The 26139-nt window shown below is 57.4% G+C and overlaps 2 protein-coding genes across 4 annotated transcripts in view; both read left to right on the forward strand.

Moving 5' to 3' along the window:
• The window catches only part of CAPN5 (calpain 5), a 52350-nt gene that overhangs the window by 14052 nt on the left and 12159 nt on the right, over positions 1-26139 (forward strand). For all 3 annotated transcript variants that reach the window (XM_072725977.1, XM_072725976.1, XM_072725978.1), the window contains exons 2-4: positions 2590-2813; positions 9302-9433; positions 23677-23885. In XM_072725977.1, the coding sequence (XP_072582078.1) occupies positions 2649-2813; positions 9302-9433; positions 23677-23885 (506 nt within the window). In that variant the 5' untranslated portion in view covers positions 2590-2648. The remainder of the gene's footprint in view (positions 1-2589; positions 2814-9301; positions 9434-23676; positions 23886-26139) is intronic.
• Positions 14436-16883, forward strand: OMP (olfactory marker protein). Its single transcript, XM_026010433.2, has one exon. The coding sequence runs from the start codon at positions 14722-14724 to the stop codon at positions 15211-15213; it is 492 nt and encodes a 163-aa protein (XP_025866218.1). The 5' UTR covers positions 14436-14721; the 3' UTR covers positions 15214-16883.

The raw sequence follows: 26139 nt of genomic DNA on the forward strand, positions 1-26139 counted from the left end.
GGAAGAGCCTGGCCTCAGTAGGCCAGGGGCAGCCTTGCTGGCAGGGGTGCAGCTGGAGAGGTGGCCAAGCTGGGGCAGACCTTCAGCCAGCCCTGGGTCCAGCCATGCTTTCCTGTTTCTGTCCCCACGTCCCTTCTGTCCGCCTGAGAGCAGAGCCTCTGGAGCGTTCACGGGGTGTGGCCGGGAGGGCTGCGAGAACCCTCCTTCTCCTCTGGTCTGGGTGTGCAACCTCGGCCAGCGTGCTGCCCCTCCCTGGGCCCTCTGCGCTCTGGACAGGGAATTGCTAGAGCTGATTTCTGGGATCCTGCTTTCAGCTTCTTTGATATAATTCCTGCAGCTTTAATTGCTTCCTGAGCAGGCCCTCCCGGAAACTGTGATGCTAATGAATCTCCCTGGGGGGCTGTGTGCCAGAAGCCCGGGGCTGGCTTTCCAGGCTCTCCTCTTCTCTTTCGATCAGGCCTCCGAAGACTGGAAGGATGGGGGAGAGGGGCAGGGTTCTGGGCCTTCCTGACAGAGGGAGATGGCCAGAGAGGTTAAGCGGTTGGGCTGAGGTCACACAGCAGCAGAGCAGGCCCAATGTGGATGTGGGGCAGAAGGTGAAATGACCGTGTGTCCTGGGCAGGCAGGGACCGTGAGTCCTCCCTGCTCTTCCTGCTGCCCATGTGGATTCCAAACTCATCACCCTCCTCACCTCCTTCCCTCCCTGCTTCTCACTTCCTGTTGAATCCCTCATCTTTTCCTTCCCATGAATCTGGACCAGTCAGGGTGTGTGGCATTAGCCACAGGGTCACCGGGCCAAGGTGGAGGCACCAAAGGATGTGTGTTCAATCCTAGACTCTGCCATGGGACGTGGACAAGCCTCCCTTCACTGAGCTTCAGTTTTCTCTTCCAAAAAAATGGAAACAATGAAAGACTTAGCCAGGGCCTTTTGCAAATCCTGCACACAAACTTCTTGCCGGCTGCTTTGCACACGGCAGGCGCCAGAGGGATGGAGCTTCTCTCTTGGTAATGAGAGGTGGCCTGTCTCCTCTTCTCCTTCCGCTCCCTCTGGCCTGCTAAGCAGTCTTCTCAACCTTTGGTTCATTATAACGGCGCCTTCCAGTTATTAAAGCAACAGCATTCCCATTGTGGAGCTGAGAAAATGGGGACTCAGGAAAATGGGTGAGTCACTTGTTCAGGGCCACACAGCAGGTGAGAGGTACATTTGGGGCTGGCACCCACATCAGTCTTGCTCTCGGACTTGTGTTCGCCCCAGAAGCTGGCCTACCTTGCCTTGGGGTCCCTCAGGTGGGCTGAGAAGTCAGGGCCTGTGACCTGGTGGGCAGGCCCCAGGGTGAGCTGACCCAGGGGGTGTGGAACTCTGCCAGCACCCAGCTGGGGTCTCAGATACAGCGGCCGTGGGTCCAGATGCATGGCCGTCTGAGCATGAGTCAGGGCGACTCCTGTGTCAGGCCCTGCCAGCTGCTGCTCCCCACCCACCCCCTCCTCCCAAGGCCTTCCTGGCCCTCTCGGTCCAGGTCCAGTAGGGCCCAGCCTGAGTCCCTGTGTTTGGTTAGCACAGGGCTACAAGCACAAGGGGGGCGCTGCAGAGGGGCTGCTCCTTCTGTGTTGGGCTCTGTCGGGCTGCATGCTCTCGAGGGACGAACCAAGTGGACCCCGCTCTCTGGGGCTTCTGGTCTGATGGGTGGTTTACAGCCCTGCTTCCTGGGACAGGAATCCAAGGGAGGTGTGGAGGGAGAGGAGGAGTTCACTTTGGGACTGGGACCCTCACAGGGGTGGGGGGGTCAGGGGCCCAGAAAAGAGGTCCAGGCTGAATACGGGGAGATGGGGTCATTGGGGAGATGGGGTCATCTGGGCAGGGAAGGCGAGCAGAAGGGAGAGAGGGGTCAGGGATGGGAGATGAGAGTGTTCAGGAGTGAAACTCCGTGAAGTCTGGGAAGCCATCAGGGAGAGTCTGTTGCGGTGAGAGATGGGGAGGCCACCGAGTGAGGGATGGGGGGGGGGGGGCTCAGGGAAGGTTAGGTCACTAGGATTAAGGAGCCATGAGGAAATGTTTATTCCAGAAACACAGTGAAGCAGGCGGTGCTTGGGGGTGAGCCTTGGAATGAATGTGAACGATGGCCAAAGGGGGGCGCCCTCCACACGGGGCTGAAATGTGCTTTCAGATTAAGTGGGGAGAGTGTGGAGGAAGGAAGCTTGGACGCGCGTGGCACCAGCCAGGGAGCTGCTGAGTGGGCTGCGAGTCCGACCCAGTGCTAGGGGGTCTAGGGAGGGCTGGTGACGAAGGACGGGGTGGGCGGGTGCGGCCAGGCAGCCCTGAGCGCCTTGTGGTTGAGTCCTTGGCCTCTTGGCCTGCGGGCTGGCATCGCCTCCGAGCATCAGAAATGAGAGAGTTCGGGGTGCAAAGTCAGGTCAGTTGGTTCCCGTCCTGGCCGTGCATGGAGCAGCTGCGCCTCTGAGCCTCAATTCCTGGCCTGGGGCAGGGTGAGGGTGGCCACTTCACAGGGCTGCCGGGCAGGGGCACCCATGGGTCACCTGGCTCAGTAGGCCGCAGAAAGTGATGATCTTCTCACCTTCCTGTCCCCCCAGGTGCCCCAGGAGCCACCTGCGTCCCCGCCTAGCTCTCCCCTGCGGGGGCAGCCGCCACCATGTTCTCGTGTGTGAAGGCCTACGAGGACCAGAACTACTCCGCCCTGAAGCGGGCCTGTCTGCGCCGGAAGGTGCTCTTCGAGGATCCCAACTTCCCGGCCACCGATGACTCGCTGTACTATAAGGGCACCCCGGGGCCCACTGTCAGGTGGAAGCGGCCCAAGGTCAGTGTCTGGTCACAAGGGGAGCTGAGGCGAGCAGGTCCAGACCCACTCAGTCTGCAGGGGACAGGGCAGTGGCTGGTCATCCTGAGCTCTGGGGGGCTGCTCGGGGTGGGGGGTCCCCCTGGATAGGGAGCCAGAGAAGGGGGCCCTCATCCTGTGGCCACCCCTGCCCGGCCAGGATCTTGCCCTCTGCCTGGGCCTCAACTTCCTCATGGGGAAAATGGGGCCCTCTGCCCTGCCACCCTTCTCCCTGAGTGGTTTTGGGCTAAAAACGAGGCAAATGTTTTACTGTACTGAAATGTAGAGTGACATTTAAGCATAAGCAGTTTGCTTACACATTATCATAATGGTTTTGAAATAGTCATTTGCTGTAAATGAAAAGTATTTATGATAGTTAATCGATAATAATAATAGTAGTAATAAATAATAGTGCCTTATAGGGTTGTTGGGAGCATTAAAAGAGATGGCATGTGAACAAGGCTGGCAGCACGCCTGGCGCCCAGTACAGGCAGTGTCACCATTACTCTTGAGAATGGTGACTCCATGACATTTCTCTGGCTGCTTCCCCCCCCCACCCCCGCCCCCTTGCCCCCACAATCCCGGCCTTGGTCACCAAGGCTAGACTGTGTTAAACAGAGTTGTTCAGCCTCGTGATATGATTCCATCTTCTTTAACCCCAATTCCCAAGTGTGAGAGTGGGTGCCGCCGGGACCTGGGTGACCGGGTGGCTGCTGGTGCTGAGTTGGTCACACAGGAGGGATGCTGGTGCTGGGCACTGTGCTGTGCCCTGCCACCCAATAGTCAGAGGAGGCATCTCAGGGTCGAAGGGGGAGGAGGCACTGTGTGGAAAAGGCAGGAGACTTTGGGACCTGGAGGGAGCATAGGGAGTGAGGGAGCCTGGGTCCTGGGGTTGGTGGGGCTTGTGTACCCTGGGGCAGTGGGAGCCCCAGGGCAGGGGGCATGAGGCTATTGGCAGGGTGTGATGGGCAGATTTGTGTTTTGTGGAGTTCCCTGCAGCTTCCTAGACATTTGGGATTCAGTTTTCTTGTTCCTCTCCTAGGCCATGATCCTAGTCCCTTCCAACTCAGTCCTGTGTATTTCCTTGGACCGAGGTACTTGCCCCGATGGCCGAGGGAGCCGGTAACTGAGCCAGGCCGGGACCCCGGAGTCCTGCCTGCCCTGGCCCTCTGCCCGACAGCTCAATTCTCCGGAACTCCCAGGAGCCTCCTGGCCTGGCCACCAGATTCCTGCCTCTCAGGCCCCCTGCCCCCACGCCTTCCTCTGTCTCCTTTGTCTGGCGGGTGGGGAAGGAGGCCAGCCTCAAAGGGCCTTTGTGAGGCCTTGGGTGTGTGCGTGGTGGGGGAGACACTCGAGCTCTCTGCCTCCTGCTCACTCCACCCCCTTGCTGCCCTTGTCCTGCCCTCTTGCCAGCACCCTTTTAGATCTGTGGTTCTGGGAGGAGGCTGGCGAGGCATGGCTGGGGAAGGTTGGGTTTTGTGTGGTGAGAGGAGGAAACACCCCCCTGCCTGGACTCAGTATCTCCCTGCTGTGTGATCCTGGTGGAGTCACCTGCCCTCTCGGGGCCCCTTTCTTTCCTTGCCAGTTCGAGAGTCCTGCCATGTTGCCCGCTCCCTCACGGCCTTCCTCACTGGGTTGTGGTGTCTGGTCCTTTCTGGACCCTGGAAGAGGAGGAGCAGAGCTGCCCCTGCCCTGCATGTGAAGGCGGGTGACAGACAGCTTGTGGTGATTGGTATTGACAGGGAGATGTCTGAGAGCAGCCCAGGGGTGGCAGAGAGGGGTCAGTTCTGGGTTCGGGAGGCAGTTCAAAGCCAGGCCACATGAGTGGGGTGGGGTAAGGAGGTGACAGTGCGGAGCAGGTTGTGATGGTGGGTGGATGTGGATGCAGTGCTTGCTGGGTGGTATGGGGCTCATGTACAGGGACGGGCCCTCACTCAGCTGTCAGGATGGGAGGGTTCGGGGTGTGGGGGGCAGCTGGTGGAGCAGGAAGTCAGCCCGGCTTGCCTCAGGTGGGTGGGGCGAGGCCAGCCCAGCGGGTGACCATTAACTCCCAGCTGCTTGGTCCTTGGCCAGTGAAATGGAACTTTGTCCTGAGGCAGCTGCGTTTCTATGGAGTCCTTCCTGGGGCCTGTGACCTGCCTGTTTATAAATAGAGCAAAAAGCTCTTTCCGGTCATGCCCTCGAGAAGGCCACCTTCATTTCCATACCAACTTCAGCCCCTCTTATCAGATTGGTCAGTATCGTGGCCTCTCTGTTCTTGAGGCTCTCCTCCTCGGCCTCTCTCCCTGCTGGCCTCCCTTTGGCTTTCTCCCAAAATGGAATGAGAAGGCTGGAGAGGACTCGCCCCTACCTCACAGGAGGGTCTGCGGAGGCGTGACCTGGAACAAGCCACCACCCCCCCCCTTGGCCTCAGTGGCTGCATCTGTGAATGGGGAGGCTAGCTCTTGCTGACCACGGTTTCTGGAGGTTGAAATGACTTGAGGTGTCTGTGGCGTCACCTATGGGAGGCAGATGACAGACCGGCTCACTCTCTTGCCCACCCACTCCCTGTGAGCCCTGTGGTGGGGACCTGGAGCTGGCCCTGCCTGGAGAGATTCATCTCTTGTGGACTGTGGGTGGGGCCGGGCCTCGTCCACCTCCTTCCCCACCCAGGGCACCTGCCCTAGGCCCACACCCTCCTCCTTCCTCTGGGTTCTTTGTTTTTCTGTTTTTCCAGTTTGGTAAATGCCTGCTGGCCTGAGAGATAAGAGAAGGAGGTTGTCAGCATGACTCAGGGACTCCTGACAGTGTAGACACATGAGGGGCTTCCTCCTCTCTCAAGCCCAGGCCTTGGCAGGGACCCCTTTGCATCTCTGTGGGGACAGGGTACCCACTGCCCCCTCTAACAGGGGGTTCCCTTCTGGGCACATGCTCAGGTCGCCTTGCAGACTGGGATTGTTGCGGGATGAGACAGGGAGCACGGGGTGGCCATTAGTCCCAAGAACCTGCCCTTTTTTCCTGTCCCTGGCAAAGGGACTGCCTTCTTTCTGGGCCTTTTGCCAGTGGGTGGTCGATTCCTGCAGTGGTCTTAGATTCCAGGAGGGAGGTGACAGAGGAGCAGGGTGGGAGAGGAGGGCAGAAGGTGCCCTGGATCCACTGTCCTGCTGCATGCCTGTTTGTACACCGGGCCTGCAAACCTGAAATTCTTGTTGTGCCCCGGAGGGAGATGGTTCTGGGCTATGTCCTGTGTCTGGTAGAGCTGGTCTGACGGGCTGAGGGGCTGAGGGGTGAGAGGTGATAGCAGGCGTAGAAGGCCGTGCCCCAGAGAGGGGTACCTGGAGCAGAAGAGCTGTCACCTCCCAGCCCTGGGGTGGGGCTTGGTCCAGGGCTCACAGCAGATAGATACTTGTCCGGCCCAATCCTGCATGCCACTTGGCCCTCCCTTGCTCCCAGGGGTCCAGCCCACAGCCTCACAGAACCTGCCAAGCCCTGCTCCCAACACTGGTAGTGGGCAGAGTCGGGCCTGGGCCCTGTGGTGGGGGTGACCGTAGTGTGGACAGAGGTGGAAGGGATCACAGGTGGCCAGGAGCCCAGGGGAGTCAGGTGGCATGTGTCTCAGTACTGCGGCTGGATCCCTCTTCAGGTGAAATTTGGCATCCCCATTCTTTCTGGAGACCTCCCTCCCCACCGGCTCTCTCCAGGCCTGCTCTGTTGGCGTCATTACCTCCAGGCAGCCCCCTCTGATCTCTCCCTGGCTTCCTGCTGTCATAGCTGTGCTCACATGGAGGATCACAGTCAGGCTCTTCCTCCTCAAGGGCTGTGCCCTCAGGCTGGGAGCTTCCCTGATTAGCTCTGTGCTCTGTGCCTACTCGATAGCCCAGGAAAGATGATGATGGAAGGACAAACGCAGGTCTTGAGATCCTGGCCCTAATGGTAGGTGAGGGTCTGGGCTGCCCCTGACTCCTCAGTCTTGTTGCTGTGTAGCGAACACCCCTAAGCTGGGCTGAGGACAGGTGCAGGGGGGTTGGAGGAAAGAAGGGTGACTTCATCACTTACAAGTCCTGGCCCACCTGGATGCTGTGGGGCTGACTGCCTGAATTTGAATCTCACTTCACCTCTTCCTCTGTGGCCCTGGGCAAATGTCTTAACTTCTCTGTGCCTTAACCTCTGTGTGCCTTTCCTCATCTGTAAAGTGAGGAGGCCAACAGTACCCACCTCCCAGGGTGGTTTTGCACAGAGCTAGGCACACAGCTCGTGCCTACTCTATGAGCTGTTCCTGTGACTGTTCCATTCAGGGTGTCCCCAGGTGGCTGCTAGACTCTGGGGTAGGCCTAGGTCTCACCAACGTCAGTGCTGGCAGACATTGTCTCTGCTGGCAGTGGCAATACGCCCCAGACCGCCACCTCTCTGCTCAGTCTCCGGCTAGAGGCACCTGCATCCCCATGGGGCAATGCCATGCCTGGACCCTGGGACTCCTGACTCCTAAGCTCAGTTTCTCTTTGGGGGCCAGAGAAGTGTCTGGTGCCGGTGTCCTGTTCTGCGTGGCAGGGCCAGGCTGGAATGGTCGGACCTGCCCCATAGGTCTGCCCTGAGAGGGCCTGCTCAGCAGGGAGGAGGAGAGCCCTAGTCAGGGAGCCCGGCAGACCCGGGTTCTATCCTATTGACCATGTGACCTTGGGTGTCACTGCCTCCTCCTGGGCCTCAGCATCCTCCTCTGTGGACCAGTGGACCATCATGGCTCTCCAGCACCTTGGCTGGGAAGATCTGAAGGGGTGGGGTACTAGGGGGTCACCTCTGTGGGCCCTGGTGATGACAGGTGGTGGCTGCCTCTCCTCCCATGGTGGGGGTGCAGCTGGGGTTCTCCAGATACACAGCGCCCCTCCACTCCCGCCCTGCCTGTCCTTCTAGGAAGGCAGATGTCAAGTCATGGTTCTCTTTGGCTCTGGTGCTGGTCTGGGTGCTGGTCTGCGTGTGGGCCAGGGCCAGGGCCTGGGAGAGAAGATAAGGAGGGCGGGAGGGAGGGAGGCCGGCTTCTTCCCTTCCTACTTCCTGATAGCGCGAAGGCCTCTCAGTGTCTCCAGCCTCGCTGGGTTCCTGTGACCTGGGGCCATATTACTCAGACCCGGGGCACGCCACAGTCGGCTACGGGAAGCCACCTTGTGGCTTGGCTCTGGGCCACACCCAAGTCCCATCTGGAGCCATTCATGCCCTCCCGGGAGCGATGGCCTTCAGTCTGGCCCCCTCCAACACTGGTTTTCCCAGGCACAGGTGGCAACAGGAGTCCCAGACGCCTTAGTGAGAGCCCATAGCCCTTTGCCATGGTTTCCCTGCTGAGTGCCCTGCTTCCATAACCTGAGTCCTTACACAGCCCTGCAGGGATAATGATCTGCTTCCCTGGCACAGGTAGGGACGGGGAGGCTGAGAGGGGTTGAGCCATTGGCCTGAAGTTGCACAGCCCATAAATGGGAAATGGGACTAATTCAAATTCCATCTTCCTGACTCTACTACCTTCTACTTGGCTGCCTGGGGTAGGACCTCAGGAGCTCTTTGTGGTGGGACCAGCTGATGGGGAGGCAGACCCAGTTGTGTGGGAGGCGGGCTGCTCAGCCTCTCTGGGCCTCAGTTTGCTCCTCTGTACAGTGGGCACAGTGCCCACCTGTCAGGATCCTGGTGAGGATGGCTCATGGTGCCATGCCTGGCACCTGGAAGGCCTGTCTCAGTGCTTACCACCTTCCACCTCAGGGTGCAGCTCCCTCTCAGCTCTGTGGATGTAGATGCTTTGGGACATGGGTGGACACATGCACACCTCCGGCAGAAGCCCAGACTAGAAAGGGGGAAGGGAGCTTCCCTTATGCCCAGTCCTATCCCCACTGTCCCCATGGGCCACACAAGAGGCACTCTGGGAGCTCTGCTCGGACTTGCTTGCTGTGTGCCCTTCATGAGTCACTGCCCTTCTCTGAACCTTCATGGCTTATCTGTAAAATGGAACAACAACCCCACACACCTCAAGTGGGTCGAGGGTCCAATGAGACAGCCTGAGGACGTGCCTCCTCGGGGCCCAGCATGGTCAGCTCCCTGCTTCTCCCCTGCCTTTGCCACTCATTCATCACCTGTGACTTTGTTCTTTCTTTCCTCCCTGCCCCCCACTCCTTGCGACTGGGGACCCCTGAAGGGGGCTGGTGTGGGCACTGCGGGGCTGCTACTGCTGCTGGAGGTTGATGGGCACTGACCTTTTGCTGGTTGGGGAATACCACAGAGGGCAGGAGGAAGGGTGTGCCCCGGGGCCAGTCCCCCAAGCCCTTCCACAGCATCTGTTCATCGTGGAAACTGTGGCAGAATGGCTCTTCAGGGGAAGGGAGCGGGGCCCTCCGGCAGGCAGCACCTGGCAGGGAGCTGGGTTTGGAGAAACCGACTGGCCTCATGGGAGGTGGGCAGCCTGCAGGAGGAGAATCTGCACGCTGACAGTGAGGTTCCCCTCGGCTTCTCCGCAGGACATATGTGAGGACCCCCGCCTCTTTGTGGATGGCATTAGCTCCCATGACCTGCACCAGGGCCAAGTGGGCAACTGTTGGTTCGTGGCGGCCTGCTCTTCGCTCGCCTCCCGGGAGTCACTGTGGCAAAAGGTGAGTCCCGGTGGTACCCTCGCTGCTGGCCGGGGGCCGGGGGTGCAGCCTGAACTTGCAGTTACGGCTTTATGAACACCTGTGCAGGGGTGGGGGGGGGCGACACAAGGGCTCCCCGCACTGGCTGGGCAGCAGAATTGCTCCCCTCCCTGAGCTGCCAGCTTAGCATCTCCAGGGCTGGGTGCTGGGCATGTGCATAGCTCCCAAGGGGATTCTGATGTGTCCCCTCCCGAATACTGGGGACACACAGTATCCCTGGAGCCACTTGGCAGAAGAGGTACCTGTGACATGTGGAAGTTGCCTGAACCATGCAGTGTGAAGACACCACTAATTGGGGCTCAGGAGACCCCGGCAGTACTTGCTGTATAGACTTAGCCAGACCTCATCCTTAGCTTGGCCTCAGTTTTGTCACTTGTTCAGCGGAAGTGGCCCAGCCGGTTTTGTTTTGTTTCATGATTGGGGGTTCCCAGGGCTAATGTTCTGGACCAGCGCCAAGGCTTTAGGTTGGAAAGAACTGGCTCTGGTCACAACACTCCGCCCTCCTGTGGCTGCACCCGCGGTGCAGCCCTTTAATCCCACACAGAGCTCCCCTCCTGGGGAGGCGGGGAGGTTGGAGGAGAGGCTGGCCTGTTGGTATCCAAAGAGTCATCTGTCAGGACTGCTGGGTTCCTGTGCTGGCAGATACCAGTCATTGCCCCCTGCTCTTCCCGTGACGAGCTAGCGGCAGGGTCTACAGACTCTGGGCATCTCAGCCTCATGGCTTAGGTTGAAGCCTCTGCCTCACTATTTGGTAGCTTTTATAATTTGCTCTGGTTACTCATCTGAAAAACCGGGGTAGGAGGGTAGCTCCCTCTCAGGGAGTTTGTTAGGGTAAAACAAGACACTATTCTCGAAGGGCCTTGTGCAATGCAGGGCTCAGTGAATGGTGGCTGCATTACCGGTTAATGATAATTAATATTCATAGAACATAATGAGTATTCCCAGGCAAGCAGGAAGCATCCCTTAGCCATCAGAGGGAGCTGTGCCCTTAGCCGAGGCTGGAACTGTGCTAGGTGCCCTACTCTCCGGTCTTCTGAGCAGGGGTGTGACCTTTCAAAGCCACCCCAGGGTGAGTATCCCTGGGGTCTGGCTGCTGATGGTCCTGTGGGGACGTAGGTGCTGGAGGGCCCTCAGCAAAGATCACTGCTGTGGCCTGTAGACGGGGGTGGTTGTAGGCTGTCCAGGCTGGAAGGGCCTCAGAGAGCTGCACGTGGGATCATTTCACTCATGGGCCTCGAGGGCCAGGGAGGGGTGGGGCCAGTGCTGTTCTCTGTATGTGGGGGTGTCCTTGCCCCCCTGTCTCCAGGCTTCAGCCCCCTTCTCTGAGCCCAAAACAAGGTCCCCCTGCCTTTGTTCCCATCCCCAGCTAGGTCGGGGCTCTGTCTGGGGCAGACAGTGGCACACAGGAATCCTGTGGAGCTGGCCCTGTCCTTCCCACCCTTCCCCCATTTACCTGTGGTCTCTCTTTGTGAGGTGAGCTCCCCATGGGCAAAGCTGGCTCTGTCTTCCCATTGAGCCCAGCAGGATCCTGGCACAGAGAAGGTTTAAGAAAGTTTCGAGGACAGAGCACCTCCCCAAATTGTTGGGCCCAGCCGCTGGCCAGTAGCGCCACCCTGGCCTGGCCCTCCTACCCTATGCCTCTTGGGGCCTTCACTGGGGCCAGAGCCTGGCCCAGCATGTCCCCTCCTGGGGTTGGGCTCTCCCGTCATCTGTGGGAAGGAGCCCCCGCCTGCTGAGTGTCCTGTCCCGGGCCTGGCCTTAGGCAGTGCCCTGCTGCAGCTCCCCATCTGGTGAGTGGAAGAAGGGGTCCATGACCTGCCGGCAGGAGGACCGTCGTTGACGCAGTGGCAGATCTGGGTTTATTTGTCCCTGGGCTCAAGGATGTCCCTGCAGGATGTCAGGGCACCTGGTCTGACTGGTCTGGAAGTTTCAAGGGCCTGGAGGCTGATCTCTGGGAGCCTGGGTCCCCAGGAGGCCTGAGCAGAGCAAGTTACTCTTGGCTAATTGCACCCTGCCTCCCAGAGCTGCTGTGGTGACAGCTCCTAGGTTCTAGAAGGAGGTAGGATGCCCTGGGGAGCTTGTTACTGTGCCTCCTCTCCCCTCCTGTCCCTGCTGACTGAGCCCTGTTTGTTGTCACCCCTCACTTAGGGCCTGTTGCCCTGCAGGGCCTCCCCTGCCCCGCCCTGTTTTCTCCACAGAGTAGGGGTGCTCAGCCTGAGCTGTGCCCCCGCCCACCACCCCCGACCTTACTCCAGGGATGCTGAACCTCAGGATGCTGGTGCATGGTGCCCTCGGCACACATACCCCCTCCTCCAGGAAGCCACCCCTTTCCCTCTAGTTCTTGATGCAGCCTGGGGTTGATGGGCATAGGATTTGAAACCAGCCAGACCTAGGTTTGATTCTGGCCCAGGCCCCTTGTTGTGTGACACTGGGCAGGTCGGGTTCCTTCTCCTGGCCGTGGTGTAGACCTGACTTCTGATCCCCAGAGCTGTAGGAGGATGAACGGAGCCTGTGGTCGGGGAGGGCAAGCCTGTGGCATTTAGTGGCAATAGACTTGTGTCAAATCCCTCTCCCGCCCCACCTCTGTGTTCCCCACCTGTTTCTCTGTTCTACCAGACATCTCTTGGCCGTGGGCACCCGCCTCCTGTGGGACCCCTGGTAGGCCATTAGGGTCTCCCCATGCTGACTGTGCCTTCTCTGAGGGCGGGACCGTGGACTTCAGGTGACCTGAGTTTTGTGGACCAGAAATCAGGACGTGACAGTGAGGTGGAGCATTCACCATCAGGCCTGGCTGGCCCAAGCCAGACCCGAGGGCCGCTGTGCGCTCGCTCACCTGCCGCCGAGGCAGATCCCTGCTCCGAGCCCTGGGCGCCCCAGCCGAGCACAGGAGGGGAGCAGAGCGGAAGTGAGTGCGGGGCTGTCTGAGAGGCAGTGTTGGGGGTGGCCGGGCTGGAGGGGCACCCGGTGGCAGGGCTCAGGCTCTTTCTCTTTTTTTTTTTTAACTATTTTTTTAAAATTGGAGTTCACTTTGCCAACATATAGCATAACACCCAGTGCTCATCCCATCAAGTGCCCCCCTCAGTGCCTGCCACCCAGTCACCCCGTCCCCCTGCCCGCCTCCCCTTCCACCACCCCTTGGTTATTTCCCAGAATTAGGTGTCTCATGCTCTGTCACCAGTTCCATTTAAGATGGTTCCTGTCTGTTAGCTACAGAGCAGTGCATTCTGCCCTGGCCCTGAGCACCAGCTGTGCCCGGCACCATTCCAGACACCGGGGACCCACGATGTGGACGATACTATGTCACGTCAGGCTTTCTTTAGCCGGAAACAACCAGTGTTACGGTGTGCTCTAGCATACCCTTCTAGACTGTTTTTCCAGTTGGGGCTAAAGAGGCGTTTGCTTTGCGTTTCAGTACGGTGTTGCAATCACATATGCAAGTTTGGGACCTGCTCTTCTCTATTCATTCCTACGCCAGGCTTTAGTGGGTCTTCCCAAAGTGTCCAGTGGCCAAGAGGAGAGCTGTGGGTGGCAGTGGGCCCAGCCCCTCCTGCAGCCTCCTGCCCCCTCGGGCTTCTCCTGCCCTGCCTACCTGAGCCCCAGGCCCTGGGTGACGTCCACCCTCAGCCTCCTCCTGCAGGTTGGCAATGGCCCACGCTGAACCCAGGCTCTCCCCAGGGTCGTACAGCCCCTGGATGTCCCCACGGGTAGAAACCGAATGCCTCCCCAAGTGTCCTGTGGATCCAGAGATGGGGCAGGTGTTCTCGCTTCCCTTCTGGCTGCTTCTGGACCACACCCTCTACTTGGAGACCCCCACGGGCTCATGCCATTGGCTCCCATGATGTCCCCCCCCCAGTCCACCCTATTGCCACCCCCTGTGAACTGGCTCCCACCCAGGCACCAGGGGCTTGGCCCCTCCAGCTGCCCTGCCTTTTCCACCCCTGGTGCAGCTGTATCCCAGGGATGACCATGCCCCTGTGGCTGACATCCTCCCCTCATCATCCTGGCCTCTGTTCCTGTTTGGGTCTCCATTAGCCTTTACCATCAGCTGCCTCGGCCTCCTGCTTCCATGGTGGCCACAGCCTGCACCTACATCTGCCCTTCCTGCAGTCGTTCCACTGTAAGACAGTTTCCCTGACCTCACCTTCCAGGGGTCTCCCTTATCCTGCACTTTTTTTTTTTTTATAAAGATTTTATGTATTTATTTGGGAGAAGGAGAGAGGGAGAGAAGCTTGAACAGGGAGTGTGGCAGAGGTAGAGGAGAAGCAGGCTCCCCACTGAGCAGGGAGCCCGATGTAGGGCTCCATCTCAGGACCCTGAGATCATGACCTGAGCCAAAGGCAGACACTCAACCAACTGAGCCACCCAGGTGCCCCCTCATCCTGTGCTTTGACATACACCTGCCTCTTGCATTCATTCATTCAACAGGCATCTTCTGAGGGCCTCCTATATGGCAAGCTCTGTTCTAATGCTGAGTTAATTTAACAGTAATTCCTCAGCCATGTTCTCCTCTCCTCTGCCCCTGCAGCTACAAAGTGAAAGGTTCTGGGAGAGTCAGGCAGCTTGACATCTCTAATCCTCTTGAATGCCCTTGGGGGATTGCCATGAGTGACCCCCCAGAACTGACCTCAGTCAGGGCTTGAGGTGTAACCTTCACAGGACCGGATGCTCTGTTCCCATTGGTGACCCCCTGCTCATCAGGTAGCCCAAGATCCCACTGACTGATTTAGCCTCCATCTAACAGTTGACTGTGCTTGTGGTCCACTAGACCCTTCAGATCGTTTTCAGTTGTTACACTTTGACCTGTGCCTCTGTCCTCTTTTCTGTGTGTGGCGTGTCATGGCAGCTTCCTCTCCCACTCCCAGATACACTCAGATAGTTCAGCTCTTCCACTGACTCCCCTTCTACTGCCCCGGGCAGCTTCCCGTCTTCACAAACAAGCCCTTCCGTGGTAGTCAGGCAGTCAGGTAGTCAGGGCGGTTACCACAGCAGTTGACATCAGCAGAGTGTCCCCGAGGAGCCTGTCACCCTCCTGCCCGCCTGCAGTGCCTCCGTTGCTGCCAGTCGGAGGAGTAGAGAGGAGGCATTTGGGGCCTCCCACCCCCTTCTTGAGGACTGGGCAGGGCTGGGGAGAGCCGGTGGCCAGGAGGGGAGGGGCCAGGAAGGCGGGGCGTCCTTGGTGGCCTCTCGCCCCGTGGCCAGGCCCTGGCACACACACTGGGCTGCAGGCAGCGGCGCAGCAGCACCTGGGCATGGCGGAGGACGGGCCGAAGCAGCCGCAGCTCAGCATGCCCCTGGTCCTGGACCACGACCTGACCAAGCAGATGCGGCTGCGCGTGGAGAGCCTGAAGCAGCGCGGGGAGAAGCGCCAGGACGGGGAGAAGCTGCTGCGGCCGGCCGAGGCCGTGTACCGCCTGGACTTCGTCCAGCAGCAGAAGCTGCAGTTCGAGCGCTGGGACGTGGAGCTGGACAAGCCGGGCAAGGTCACCATCACGGGCACCTCGCAGAACTGGACGCCCGACCTCACCAACCTCATGACGCGCCAGCTGCTGGACCCCGCTGCCATCTTCTGGCGCAAGGAGGACGCCGAGGCCATGGATTGGAACGAGGCCGATGCCCTGGAGTTCGGGGAGCGCCTGTCCGACCTGGCCAAGATCCGCAAGGTCATGTACTTCCTCATCACCTTCGGCGAGGGCCTGGAGCCTGCTAACCTCAAGGCGTCCGTGGTCTTTAACCAGCTCTGATGGCAGGTGCTCGCTGCCGCCCCCTCCCCGTGCCCGCCCGCCTCGTCCCCTGCCCCAGTGCCCTGTTCCTCCGGGCGTGTGTGTGTGTGTGTGTGTGTGTGGACATCCTTCAAGCTGCTGGCCTGTACTCAGCTTGCCTGGGACCCCCCGAGCCTCCATCCTTCTTCTCCTCCTTTCCCCGGTGCTGGCGCTCCTGCTCACAGGAGGGGTGTGCAGAGGCCCTGTAGTCTAGAAGCTGCTTCTGCTGGAGACCGTGGAGCCCTGGTCGAAGCTCATATGGGAAGATGAAGGAGCCAGGGGCATCGGCCTTCCCTCTGCTTCTTGTCCAGAGAGAGACTCAAAGAGACCAAGAGAGACAGACACAGAGAAAGAGACATTCAAAGCACCAGCCATTGGGTTTCCTCCGGAGACAGAGATACGGACAACAGAGCAGCCTCCTGGGGAGTCCACAAATAGGCATTTACTGCCCTCCTGGCCACAGCGCCCTTTGCTGAAGTCTTGAGGTGAACAGTGAGCCTGAGAACCCAGGAAGGCTCTGCTCCCGGCCGGGCCTGGAGTGGCCCCATGGTGCCCCAAGGGCCTCAGGACTTCAGGCAGCCACAGGGGTTGAATCGGGCAGTGGGGAATGGCTGGCAGGCTGGAGGCTGTGCTTGCCAACTCTTGCTCTTCTGAGAATGATTTCAGGAGGAAGAAGTGACAGAGAGGGAGGGAACATGTAAAAAAGTTACATAGAGATGTATCTCTCTATACGTGTGCATATATCTTGACAGAGAGCCCTATATTCATGCGGCTGTTCTAGAGTCCCTACCTGCCCCGTGAGCAAGTCTGATTTTAAATGATCTATTATGTAGCTGCCCGGCTGGTTCATGGGTGACCCTAAGTGAGGGCTTGGTCAGGATGGCCTTGGGGAGGAGGTCCTCCTGAGCTGAGAGTCTTTGAAGTTCATACAGTGAAACAGGGAAGAGCATAGTGAAGGGGTTTCCCTCTGCCTAGGGAAAGCTGGGTAGAGGGATCCAGAGCCCTGGAGCTGGAGACAGTAGATTCCTTGGGGCTTCAGGTGTCCCTGCTGGGATGTCAGGTTTTTCCAGCGCCCTGGGTGGGGAAGGCACAGGCCAGGTGAGTCTCTTTTGATGGGGGGAGGAGGGCCCTGGCCTGCCTGGCACGAGCTTCAGGAAGTGCCCCCAACACCCCGTCTTTAGGCCAGCCCTGTTGCTTTTGTCAGGAAGAGGCCCAGGACATTCTCCTCGCAAAGCAGAGCCATCGAGGGCCACAGGCTCCTGTGAACAGACATGCTGAGAGACAGAGGGTGGGGGCTATCCCCAGGGGCTGGGGCTGCTGGGGGGGTGAGCCCCCACCCTGAAGGCATGAGAACAGGAGTGGGCTGCTGGAGTCGAGATTCTTTAGGTGGGGATTGGCTGTGGTCCTTTCTGACTCAGCTCTGGGGCCTGTTTCTGGGATGGGCTTGAGGTCCCAGTGTTGCCTGCCTGCCTTCTCTGCTGACATTGAGGGGAGTCCAGACCCCTGGAGTTGGCCCGGCCCTTCGCCTCTCTACTAGACCTCTCCCTGTGGCTCTGGGGACCCTCTTGGTGCAGACTGCCTGTATCCCCACCCTGCGCCACCACATCCACCCCATGCATTGCGTGTTCCCAATAAAACCTCTGTGCCCCCGCCTCGTGGTGTGCAGTCTCTCACCGTGAGCCACCCTTGCTCCTTCAGGAGTTTTCTCTAATCCCCTCGGAGCCCTGAGCATCCCCTCCTGGGCCGTCTCCTGCATCCCCCCCCCGCCCCCCCGCCCCCGGCTGCTTTCAGAGATGAGGCCTAGAGCAGTCAAGACAGGCTCATGGTCCAGATATCAGGATGGAGTTTATTTTATTTATTTATTTATTTATTTATTTATTTATTTATTTATTTATTTAGATTTTATTTATTTATTCATGAGAGAGAGGCAGAGACATAGGCAGAGGGAGAAGCAAGCTCCATTCAGGGAGCCTGATGTGGGACTCGATCCTGGGACTATGGGATCATGCCCTGAGCCGAAGGCAAAGGCTCAACCACTGAGCCACCCAGGCGTCCTCCAGGATGGAGTTTAGAACCAGGTCTCTTAACATCCAATCTGGGTACTAACATCCCTGACAGTTTTTTCCCCAGTGGCCCCCAGACCAGCCTCTGTATGGAGTGTGGAGCCATGCCCGAGGCCACAGGGAGATGTCATCTGGTCCTCCTCAGGTGGAGCCCCAAGGGGAAGGGTGAGGAGGTACTGTAGTCTCAGGTCTCCCTCCCTTGTAGGGTGGCTGGGCAGGAGGTGAATGGAACAGGGGAGTGGAGGGGTGAGGTAGGGCTAGGCCTATACCCGGGTTTATCTTAGCCTCTGTCAACAACTTAATGCACGTCCTAGGGCAGCCCCAGCCCCGTAGACCAGGTAAGACTGATGTTGCCACATCACCTTCGTGCCCCACTAGACTCTTCTTAGAGCTCTTTCCCCTTGTCATCCCTCTGGAGCTCACTCAGTTTTTGGACAGAGGATGAGGCTATCTGCCTAAGGTGTGGAGTGTGGAAGGACCAAAGGAGTGGGGAGGTGGGAACCAGGCTTTGGATCTGTGGCCCCCTGGGATGAGCAGGGGCAGTGTCCCACCTGTCCTGAGGGCCCAGGCCCGAGTAAGGCCAGCTTCTTCCTGGTGACCAAGATCAGGTCCTACTTCAAGGGCCGTGCTTGGGGTTTTGCTTGGGAATGACCCTTGTTTTGAAATGCTCCGTGCAGCCAGGTCTCAGGGTCCCTAGCCTGCACCCCAGAGCCCTCCCCAGGGCGCTGCGGCCACCTTGTTTCCCTTCCCTAAGCCCTGCCCTTCCAGCCACAGCCTCCATCCAGTCCTGAAGATGCCTATGGAAGGGGTGGGGGTAACAGAGCCCAGCCCTTCCACCTCTGCTCTCCAGCCCAGACTGGGCCAGGAGGAGTGCAGGGAGTGGGAAAGGAGGACCATTTTCCATGGAACCTACAAGAAGCCAGAGTGAAGAGACCTGTCATCATCTGTGCTTCTGCCTCCCATGGAGGCAGCATGTGTGGTGGTGAGGGGCCTGCCACTGACCACCCATGTGGCCCAGGGCAGCCTCTCTGTGCCTATTGGCAGGAGCTAATGATGGTGCCTCCCACAGGGCCCGTGAGAAGTTACGCGAGTTAACATTAGTGAAGCACTCAGAGCCTCAGCACCCTCTCCATTTGCTCGTTGTGACTCTCCCAGTTACCTCAGATACATGGTCTTACTTTCTGAGTTATTCTGAGAGGAACCTACTCACAGACTAGAAGCACAGGATTCCGAGCGGGGAGTGAACTGCCTGAGGTAGCACAGCAGCCCAGTGCTTCTGGAACAGGCAGTGTCAGGGCCCAGGCCTGGCTCTGGTTGGAGAGTGGAGGAGAGGGCATGGCTTCTCTTCTGCCATCATCACCAGGCTCAAAATGGCCCAGCTAAGGGGATCTTTAGCCCTCACGGTGTAACTGGGGTGCCCAACAGCGGGGGTCCTGCTGCAGGGGTCTCTGAGCATCTGGCTGTGCCCTGTGAGCAGGAATCCCCAGGCCCCTGCAGGTGCGTCATGTCCTGCTCTCTGGGTGGTGAGTGACGGGCCTCTGTTCTCTCGAGGGTGCGTGGAGTAGGGGTGGGGGGACCAGGCTTCCTGGCCTCTTCCCGTTGTAGCATCTGAAACCCAGGAATTTGAAGCTCTTGGAATCAGAAGCTAAGAACTGAAAACTTCAGGTGCTTGGAACCAGGGACTCTAGTTGGGGACTCACCTCACCTCCGGGGTAATGCAGGAAAGCGCCCCCCTGCAGCCCTTCAGCCCCCAGCCCTGCTGGCCTTATGCAGAAATGCTTCCAGCTGGCCCTCTGGTGTCCCAGGCAGAAATCTGTGGAAAGCTCCTTCCCTGAGCCACACCTACACACACACTGACATGTACACAATTCCCGTGTGCATACACACATACACTGATGCTCATACACATGCATGTTGTGCACACCCACAGACACTGACATTCATGCACTTGCACACTCACATGAGTGTGTCCCACTGGCTCAGAGTCCCAGGAGGATTTGTGGTGGGAGCTCTCCAGGCACTGGGGCCCCCCAGCACCCCCCCAGCGCCTGAGGTTTCTGGGCTGATTCTGCAGTGGGTGCCTGGGGCCTCTAAATCCCACACAGTCCTGGCTTTGCTGCGGACTCATCCCGAGTAAGTGTCGACTGTTCAGGCCTCTCTTCTCCCATCTGCACAGGGTGCAGTTGTTGAGGCTTCTCCTGGGGAGGGAGGCTGACCAGGTCACCTGAGCTCCCTGCCAGCCCCAGGGTTTGCAGACTGTTGCGTGAGGGCACGCACGGGTACTGCGTTCCGCAGCGGGGATGACCCCTGACACGTGCACAGCCGTCCACAGCTAGGGCAGCACCCCGAGGCCACGGTCCATCCTGGCCTCAGCGGCCCCGAGCAGGGGAGGCAGATGCCCATGCTGAGGCCCAGAGTGGCGGCCTGGTCAGAAGTTAGGTCCGGGCCATGCAGTGTGGTTGGCCATGTGTCCAGTGGTGGGGACAAAGTCGCCAGCCGGATGGGGCCCCGCGGCGGCTGGCACTTGAAGACTTCCTTCCAGAAAGACTTGGCCGTGGGTGGAGCCGGCCTCCCTGTGCTGGGGGCGGATCTGAGTGTGAGTGGGGGCTCAGCCCCTCCCTCCAGGAGCTGCCCTCAGTGATCAGGGAAAGAGCCTGGGGAGGGACTGCCCCCGGGAGGAGAGCCCTGCAAGCTGCTGCTCCGCTCACCCTGGAGGGACGAGGAAGGGGACCGTATCCGCTAGGGAGCCACACGTGCAGAGCCGAGGTGGCCTAACGTGTCAGGGCAGAAGGTTTGCGTGGGGCCTGAGGTGGGAGGCCGTGTCGGAGGGTGAGGCGGAGACAGCAGAGCCCTGGCTGTGAATGCCAGGCTGGTGGCAGTGGGGAGCTGGTGGCTGTGGGGAGGCGCCTCAACTGGAGACTGGATGGGAGGAGAGAGATGGCTTAAGGCCATCCCTCCGCAGCGACTCAGCGACCGAGGCCAATCTGGTTTTCTCATATCCCCCACTATGCCCTCCAGCAACATGTCATTTCATCTGTAAATATTTCTGGACACATCTCTGGATAATAAGCAGTCATCAAAACCAAAAGGAAACAAAAAACAAAATTCTATAACCGGAATCCTATAACATATCTAAAATCGTTTCACGTTTCACAGTAGTTCCCCTATAGCATCATATCCAATAAGAGTTCTGGTTTCCAATTTCTGCCATAAAAGTGCATGTTTTATAGTTTGTTTGAAGGTCCACAATTTGAATAGTTTGTTTCCTTTCACTGTTTGTTTCCTTGGATTTCTTTGCTGAAGACACCCGTCCGTCCCTTGGTGTTTCCAATGATCTGGATTTTGTTGGCTTGGCTTTCGTGGGTTGTTCGTGAGTTCTCTGTACCACGCATTTCCTGTAAGCTCGGACTTACCTCCAGAGGCTTCCTAAGGTTCAGATACAAATTTTTTGGCATGACTGCTTCATAGGAGACATTGTGTACTTCTCTCACTGGGTGCATGATGTCTGGTTGTCTTTCTTTTTTGTGATGTTAGAAGCCATCTATGACCGTTGGTAAATCCATTATTTGTCGATGGTCATAAAATACCGAGAGTCTGATATGCTGGTCTCTTCCTCATATCTTAGCTGCAGCTCATCTCCAGATACAAACCTCCCTTCATCTGCTATTGGTTACCCGCTGGTACAGTTTATAAAGAAAAGGCAGGATAAATCCTGATTCTTTCTCTTAATTTTCCAGTTTTAAAAAAATGAGTTGATTCCCAGCTGTCCTCCAGTAGTGACTGGTTGTTTTTTTAAGTATTGTTGTGGTCTCATAGATTGGAATATATTTGATGTGTTGCCATCCTTTGCAGTAATTATCCTTACAGATGCTGAGCTTAGCCCATCTTTGGCCAGCAGGAGCCTCTTTGGGTTGGTTCTGGAATCCTCTGATGTGGCCCGAGGGTCTGTGGTTGCCTCTTTGCTTCCTGGTATGACTGGATGTAGTGTGGGAAGGTTTGAGTTTGTGTGCCTGTGTGAGCAGGCACACAAACTGTCCTGGACAGTGTCATCCTCACCTAGTACCCTGCTGGCAGCAGAGGGGTTGTGGGGTAAGAAGCTGGCCATGCTGGGCCCTCCAACCACGATGTAGGAGGGAAAATTGAGGCCCATCGGGATCCCTGACTCAGGATCTCCAGGCCCTAGAGCCTCATTAGCTGCTTCCTGAGCCACAGAGGGTGTAGGGGCACACCCTGGGTTTGGCTAATGATCCTCCTGCATCCCCAGCAGTACCTCCCAGAGCCCTAACAGGGCTTCTCTTCCTCCCTGCCCAGTCCCCATGCAGTCCAGAGCTTTCAGAGCAGGAAGGAGCGGAGGAGGGTGCGCTGGCCAGCCCAGTGTGCTGAGCTCAGACTCCCTATCTCTCTGTGCCCTTGGGCAGCTCCCCATTCCTAAACTTTCCCATCTGTGCAGTGGGCATGTTAACCCACCCTACATGTGCCCTGTTTTTGATACAGCCTTTTCTCTAAAAGCAAAGTGGCAGAGGGTGCTAGGGGCTGGGGCTTTAGAAAGCCAGCCCGGGGGTTTTAGAAAGGACACTGAAAGTGGACCAGCCAGTGTCAGCCCTTGCTGGGTTCCAGATGCTGTGCTGGGCCCTGAAGCCCTGCGTGTGAATCCAGCAGCTTCCCAGGATTGCCCTGAAAGGCAATGCCAAGGGGCGGGGGCAGGGGCAGGAGAGTCTGTGCCCAGCCCCGGGCAGGCCTCTGCTGCTGGCAGCATGGCCCCTCTCTCAGTGGTTAGCATTTTCATTTTCTTGGTCTCTAGTGTCTCACTGGGCTCATTTGTCTTTGCTGACATCCTTGTTGATGGTAAGAGGTATGTAAACAAAAGCCTTCTTAATGAGTGTGGTGTTTGGGGAATGGCTTTTGGCTGAAGTATCTGTGCTCGGGCTGGTCTGGGCCTTGGGATTTACGCCTCCTGATGCATCTCTGGCTTCTCAGCCTGGATGCCTGGGTGCACATCCTCATACCTGAGGGTGGTTTTCTCCCAGAGGGAGCTGCCTGTGGCCCCACCGGGTTCAGCCCCACTTGGTCCCATGTTGGGAAGGGCCAGCAAGTCACTCTGACTCTTAGAGTGAGGGGCTTTCCCTTCTCTGCCCCCGCCTCCTGTTGCCCAGGTTCTCCTCGTCTGCTTGGGGGATGCCTGCAGCCAGCTCTCAGGACACCTGCTAGGAGGCTGTTGCTTGCCCTCTCTGAGCTTTAGGATTTTTTTTAGCTATAGAGGAGGGATGGATGATAGTAATATATGCATGGGGTTATTGTGTGAATTAAACTGAGATAAACTGTGGCAGTCACCGGCGTGGCACCTGGCATGTCTGAGATATTCCATAAATAATACTGTTAGAGACGCAGTCAATGCCTATGAATTTTAACACCTGTTTGTCAAACTCTGTCTCTGGGCCAGGCCCCAGATTAGGTACTGGGTGTAGAGCAGTGACCAGGCCTGAGGAATCCCTGCCCTCAGAGAGCTAACATTCCAGGGATAATAACAGAATTGAACACAGTGACACACACTTGTTTAATTTTAATTGTGGTAATGGTCCCTGAGGAGAAGTGCCAGGGGACGTGAGTTGGACAGACATGGGTCCTGGCCTAGTCTGAAGGGTCAAGGAGGGCTTTCAGAAGGAGGAGGCATATCCTAAAGGGCAAATGAGAATCAGCTGGGTGAAGAGGCAAAGAGCAGGTCCAAAGTTCCTGAGCAGAGAAAGAGCCTGGAGCAAGGAGCAGGGGGTGAGGGGGCTAGAAAAGCCAGCTTGGGAGCTGGTGGCAGGGAGGCACACATTAAAGGTTTAGGCCTCACTTCCCAGGGAAGTGACATGGTGGGAAAGATCACTGTGCTGCTCTGTGGGGTGAGGGCACATGTGGGGCTGACGCTATTACAGCATTCTGGGGTGAGGAGATGGGGGCTGGGCCAGGCTGGTGCCAGGGGACAGACCGGAGATGGATTTTAGCAGAATGTAGGAGATCAGATTGGCCTGTTAGGATGGAGAGAGGGGTAGGGAAGGGGCCGGTGTGGCTGCCCCGAAGCCAGATGGGAAGTGGGAGGAATGTGATGTATTTCTGAGGGGGAAGGATGCAGAGGGAAGCCTGAGGAAGGGAGCAGGAAGCTCCCAGAATCTTAGAGTGACAGCTGGCAGGAGCCTGAGCCTAACTGCCACAGAGAAGGGAAACTGAGGCCCAGAGATGAGAAGCGTTCGCTCCAGTTCCACGCTCATTCATGGCAGAGATGAGGATTGAACCCAGTATTCCTTTGCATTCTGAGTCCCTCGAGGCATGCGCCCCCATTTCCTCAGGAAGCCAGCTGTGACCCGCCTTGTGTTCCTGTCCTGTTCCCCTCCCCATCCAGGTCATCCCAGACTGGAAGGAGCAGGAGTGGGACCCCGAGAAACCCAATGCCTATGCAGGCATCTTCCACTTCCACTTCTGGCGCTTTGGGGAGTGGGTGGATGTGGTCATTGACGACCGGCTGCCCACAGTCAACAACCAGCTCATCTACTGCCACTCCAGCTCCCGCAACGAGTTCTGGTGTGCCCTGGTGGAGAAGGCCTACGCCAAGTAGGTGCTGGCAGCGGGCCGGCGGGTGGGTGGCCAGACTGGGAGGCTCGGCTTATGGGCTCCGCATGGGTGCTCCTTTAGCCAGGGCTCCTGGCACAGAGCGGGGAGGCTGCCACAAAGTCAAGCAGTGTGCTCAGCGCCTGGGAACCCAGGGCCTGGCCAGATGAGCCGACACTGGGCAGGCGGAGACCTGGACTGAAGTTCTGGTACCTGGTGTCCAGCCCCTCAAACCAGCCCACGTAGGGAGGAAGAGTTTGTCCTTGTTCTACCTGAGAGGGCAGAGCCGGCACTCACATTCGGGTCGGTGGTATTTTCCCACAGATCTGAGCTGCCAAGCCCTCCCTGGTGGCCTTGCTGGGGACGTGGCATCTCAGAGTCTGGGCGGGTAGTGCCCGTTGGGCTCTCCCCTTCTTTCACTTATCCATCCGTTCTACATCCCCACCAACTCCCCTCCCGCTGTCTGTCAGGCCCTGGGTCCCCAGCACAGGCATGAGCAAAGGTTTGCTGAGCTAGCTGTGGAGGGCTTTGGGGCAGAGTGACCTGCTCAGGCCCCTGCGGGTCGGGGGCAGGCCCGGCGCAGGAGGGCCAGTGGGGTCAGAGACCAGCCCACCAGCTCTGTGGAACCTCTCCCTTGTTCCTCCCCCCAGGCCCCTCTGTGGGTTTCCTCGAACTGCTGTGTGTGAGTGTGTGCGTGCATGGAAGGGAAAGACCAATTAACTTCCAACATCAAAAACAAATGCAAGACAACTGGACGAAAGCAGATCTCGCCCCCTGGTGGTGACTGAGTGTCCCTTGTCCCGCAGGCCCCTCTTCCAGGAGAGCCACTCCGTAGCCTCTTGGGCATTGATCTCTAGGGATCGGCCGATTCCAGCTAGATCATATAAGCGGACTTGTACAATATCTACCCTTTCATGCCTGGCTTCTTTCACGTAGCATAATGTTTTCAGGACTCATTTATGTTGTAGCATGTGTCCGTGTGTCCTTCCTGTCTAGAGCTGTACGGAATTCCATTGCATGGATATGCCACGTTTTGTTTCTCCATTCATCTGTCGAGGGACTTGGGTTGTTTCCCCCTCGGGCTACTGCGAATGTACTGCTGTGAACATTGGTGTGCAAGTATCCGTTCCGGGTCTCTGCTCTCCGTTCTTTGGAATATACACCTAGGAGTGGATTGGTGGAGCTTAAGGCAGTTCTGTGTTTAAACTTTTGAGTGACCACCAGACTGTCTTCCACAGCAGCTGTACCATTTATCCTTGCTTGCTTTTTCATTTATTTACTTTTAAAACTGTAAAATGGGTGGCGCCTGGGTGGCTCAGTCGGTTGAGCATCTATCTTTGGCTCAGGTCATGATCCCAGGGTCCTGGGATCGAGCCCCGTATTGGGCTTCCTGCTCAGTGGGGAGCCTGCTTCTCCCTCGCCTGCTGCTCCCCCTGTTTGTGCACTTGTGCGTTCTCTCTCTGACAAGTAAATGAAATCTTAAAAAATAAAATAAAATAAAATGAATGCATATCTGTTATAGCAAATCCAGAAAATGTAGAAACCCCAGGCAGAAGGTAATAAAGGCGCCTGTCGCCTGTACTCCTGCGTAGTCTTCCAGGCCTCTCCACTCCCCTTCTCTGTTGGGGCCACCTGAGTTAACCAGGCTTCCCCCCTTCAGGAACCTTCGTTGCCCTCCCCTCTGAGGCCCCAGCCCCCACTCCTGTCTCCCTCCCTGTGCTGCCTCTGTTCTCTTCACACCCTCCCCACCACATGCAACTCTTTTAACGTCTTTGGTGGCTCTTTTTGCTTGTAGTTTACCTTGCAAAACCCACGTTGCTGTTTTGTGGGAGACTGCAAGAGACAGATCAGGCATAGATTTTCAGCTTATGTAATCTGTTTTGTTATCTATCCCATTCTGCTGTTCACATTCACATTCAGCACTGCCTTTAAGACCCCAGCCGTTTCCCTAACATTTATAGAAGAAGCCACTGTTGTACCTTTAACACCTGGTGTGTTGCACATAGTAGACAATGGTTTTTATTTTTTGTTTTTTTAAATTAATTAATTTTTTTTTAGTAATCTTTACACCCAATTCAGGACTCGAATTCATGACCCTGAGATCAAGAGTCCCAAGCACTACCGACTGAGCCAGCCAACCGTGCTTAATGTTTTTTACTTTTGTATTAATTTAGTATTTATTTATTTATTTAAGATTTTATTTATTTAAAAAAAAAGATTTTATTTATTTATTTGTGAGAGAAAGAGAGCACAAGTG

Source organism: Vulpes vulpes, chromosome 11 (assembly GCF_048418805.1).
Source record: "Vulpes vulpes isolate BD-2025 chromosome 11, VulVul3, whole genome shotgun sequence".
NCBI lineage: Eukaryota > Metazoa > Chordata > Mammalia > Carnivora > Canidae > Vulpes > Vulpes vulpes.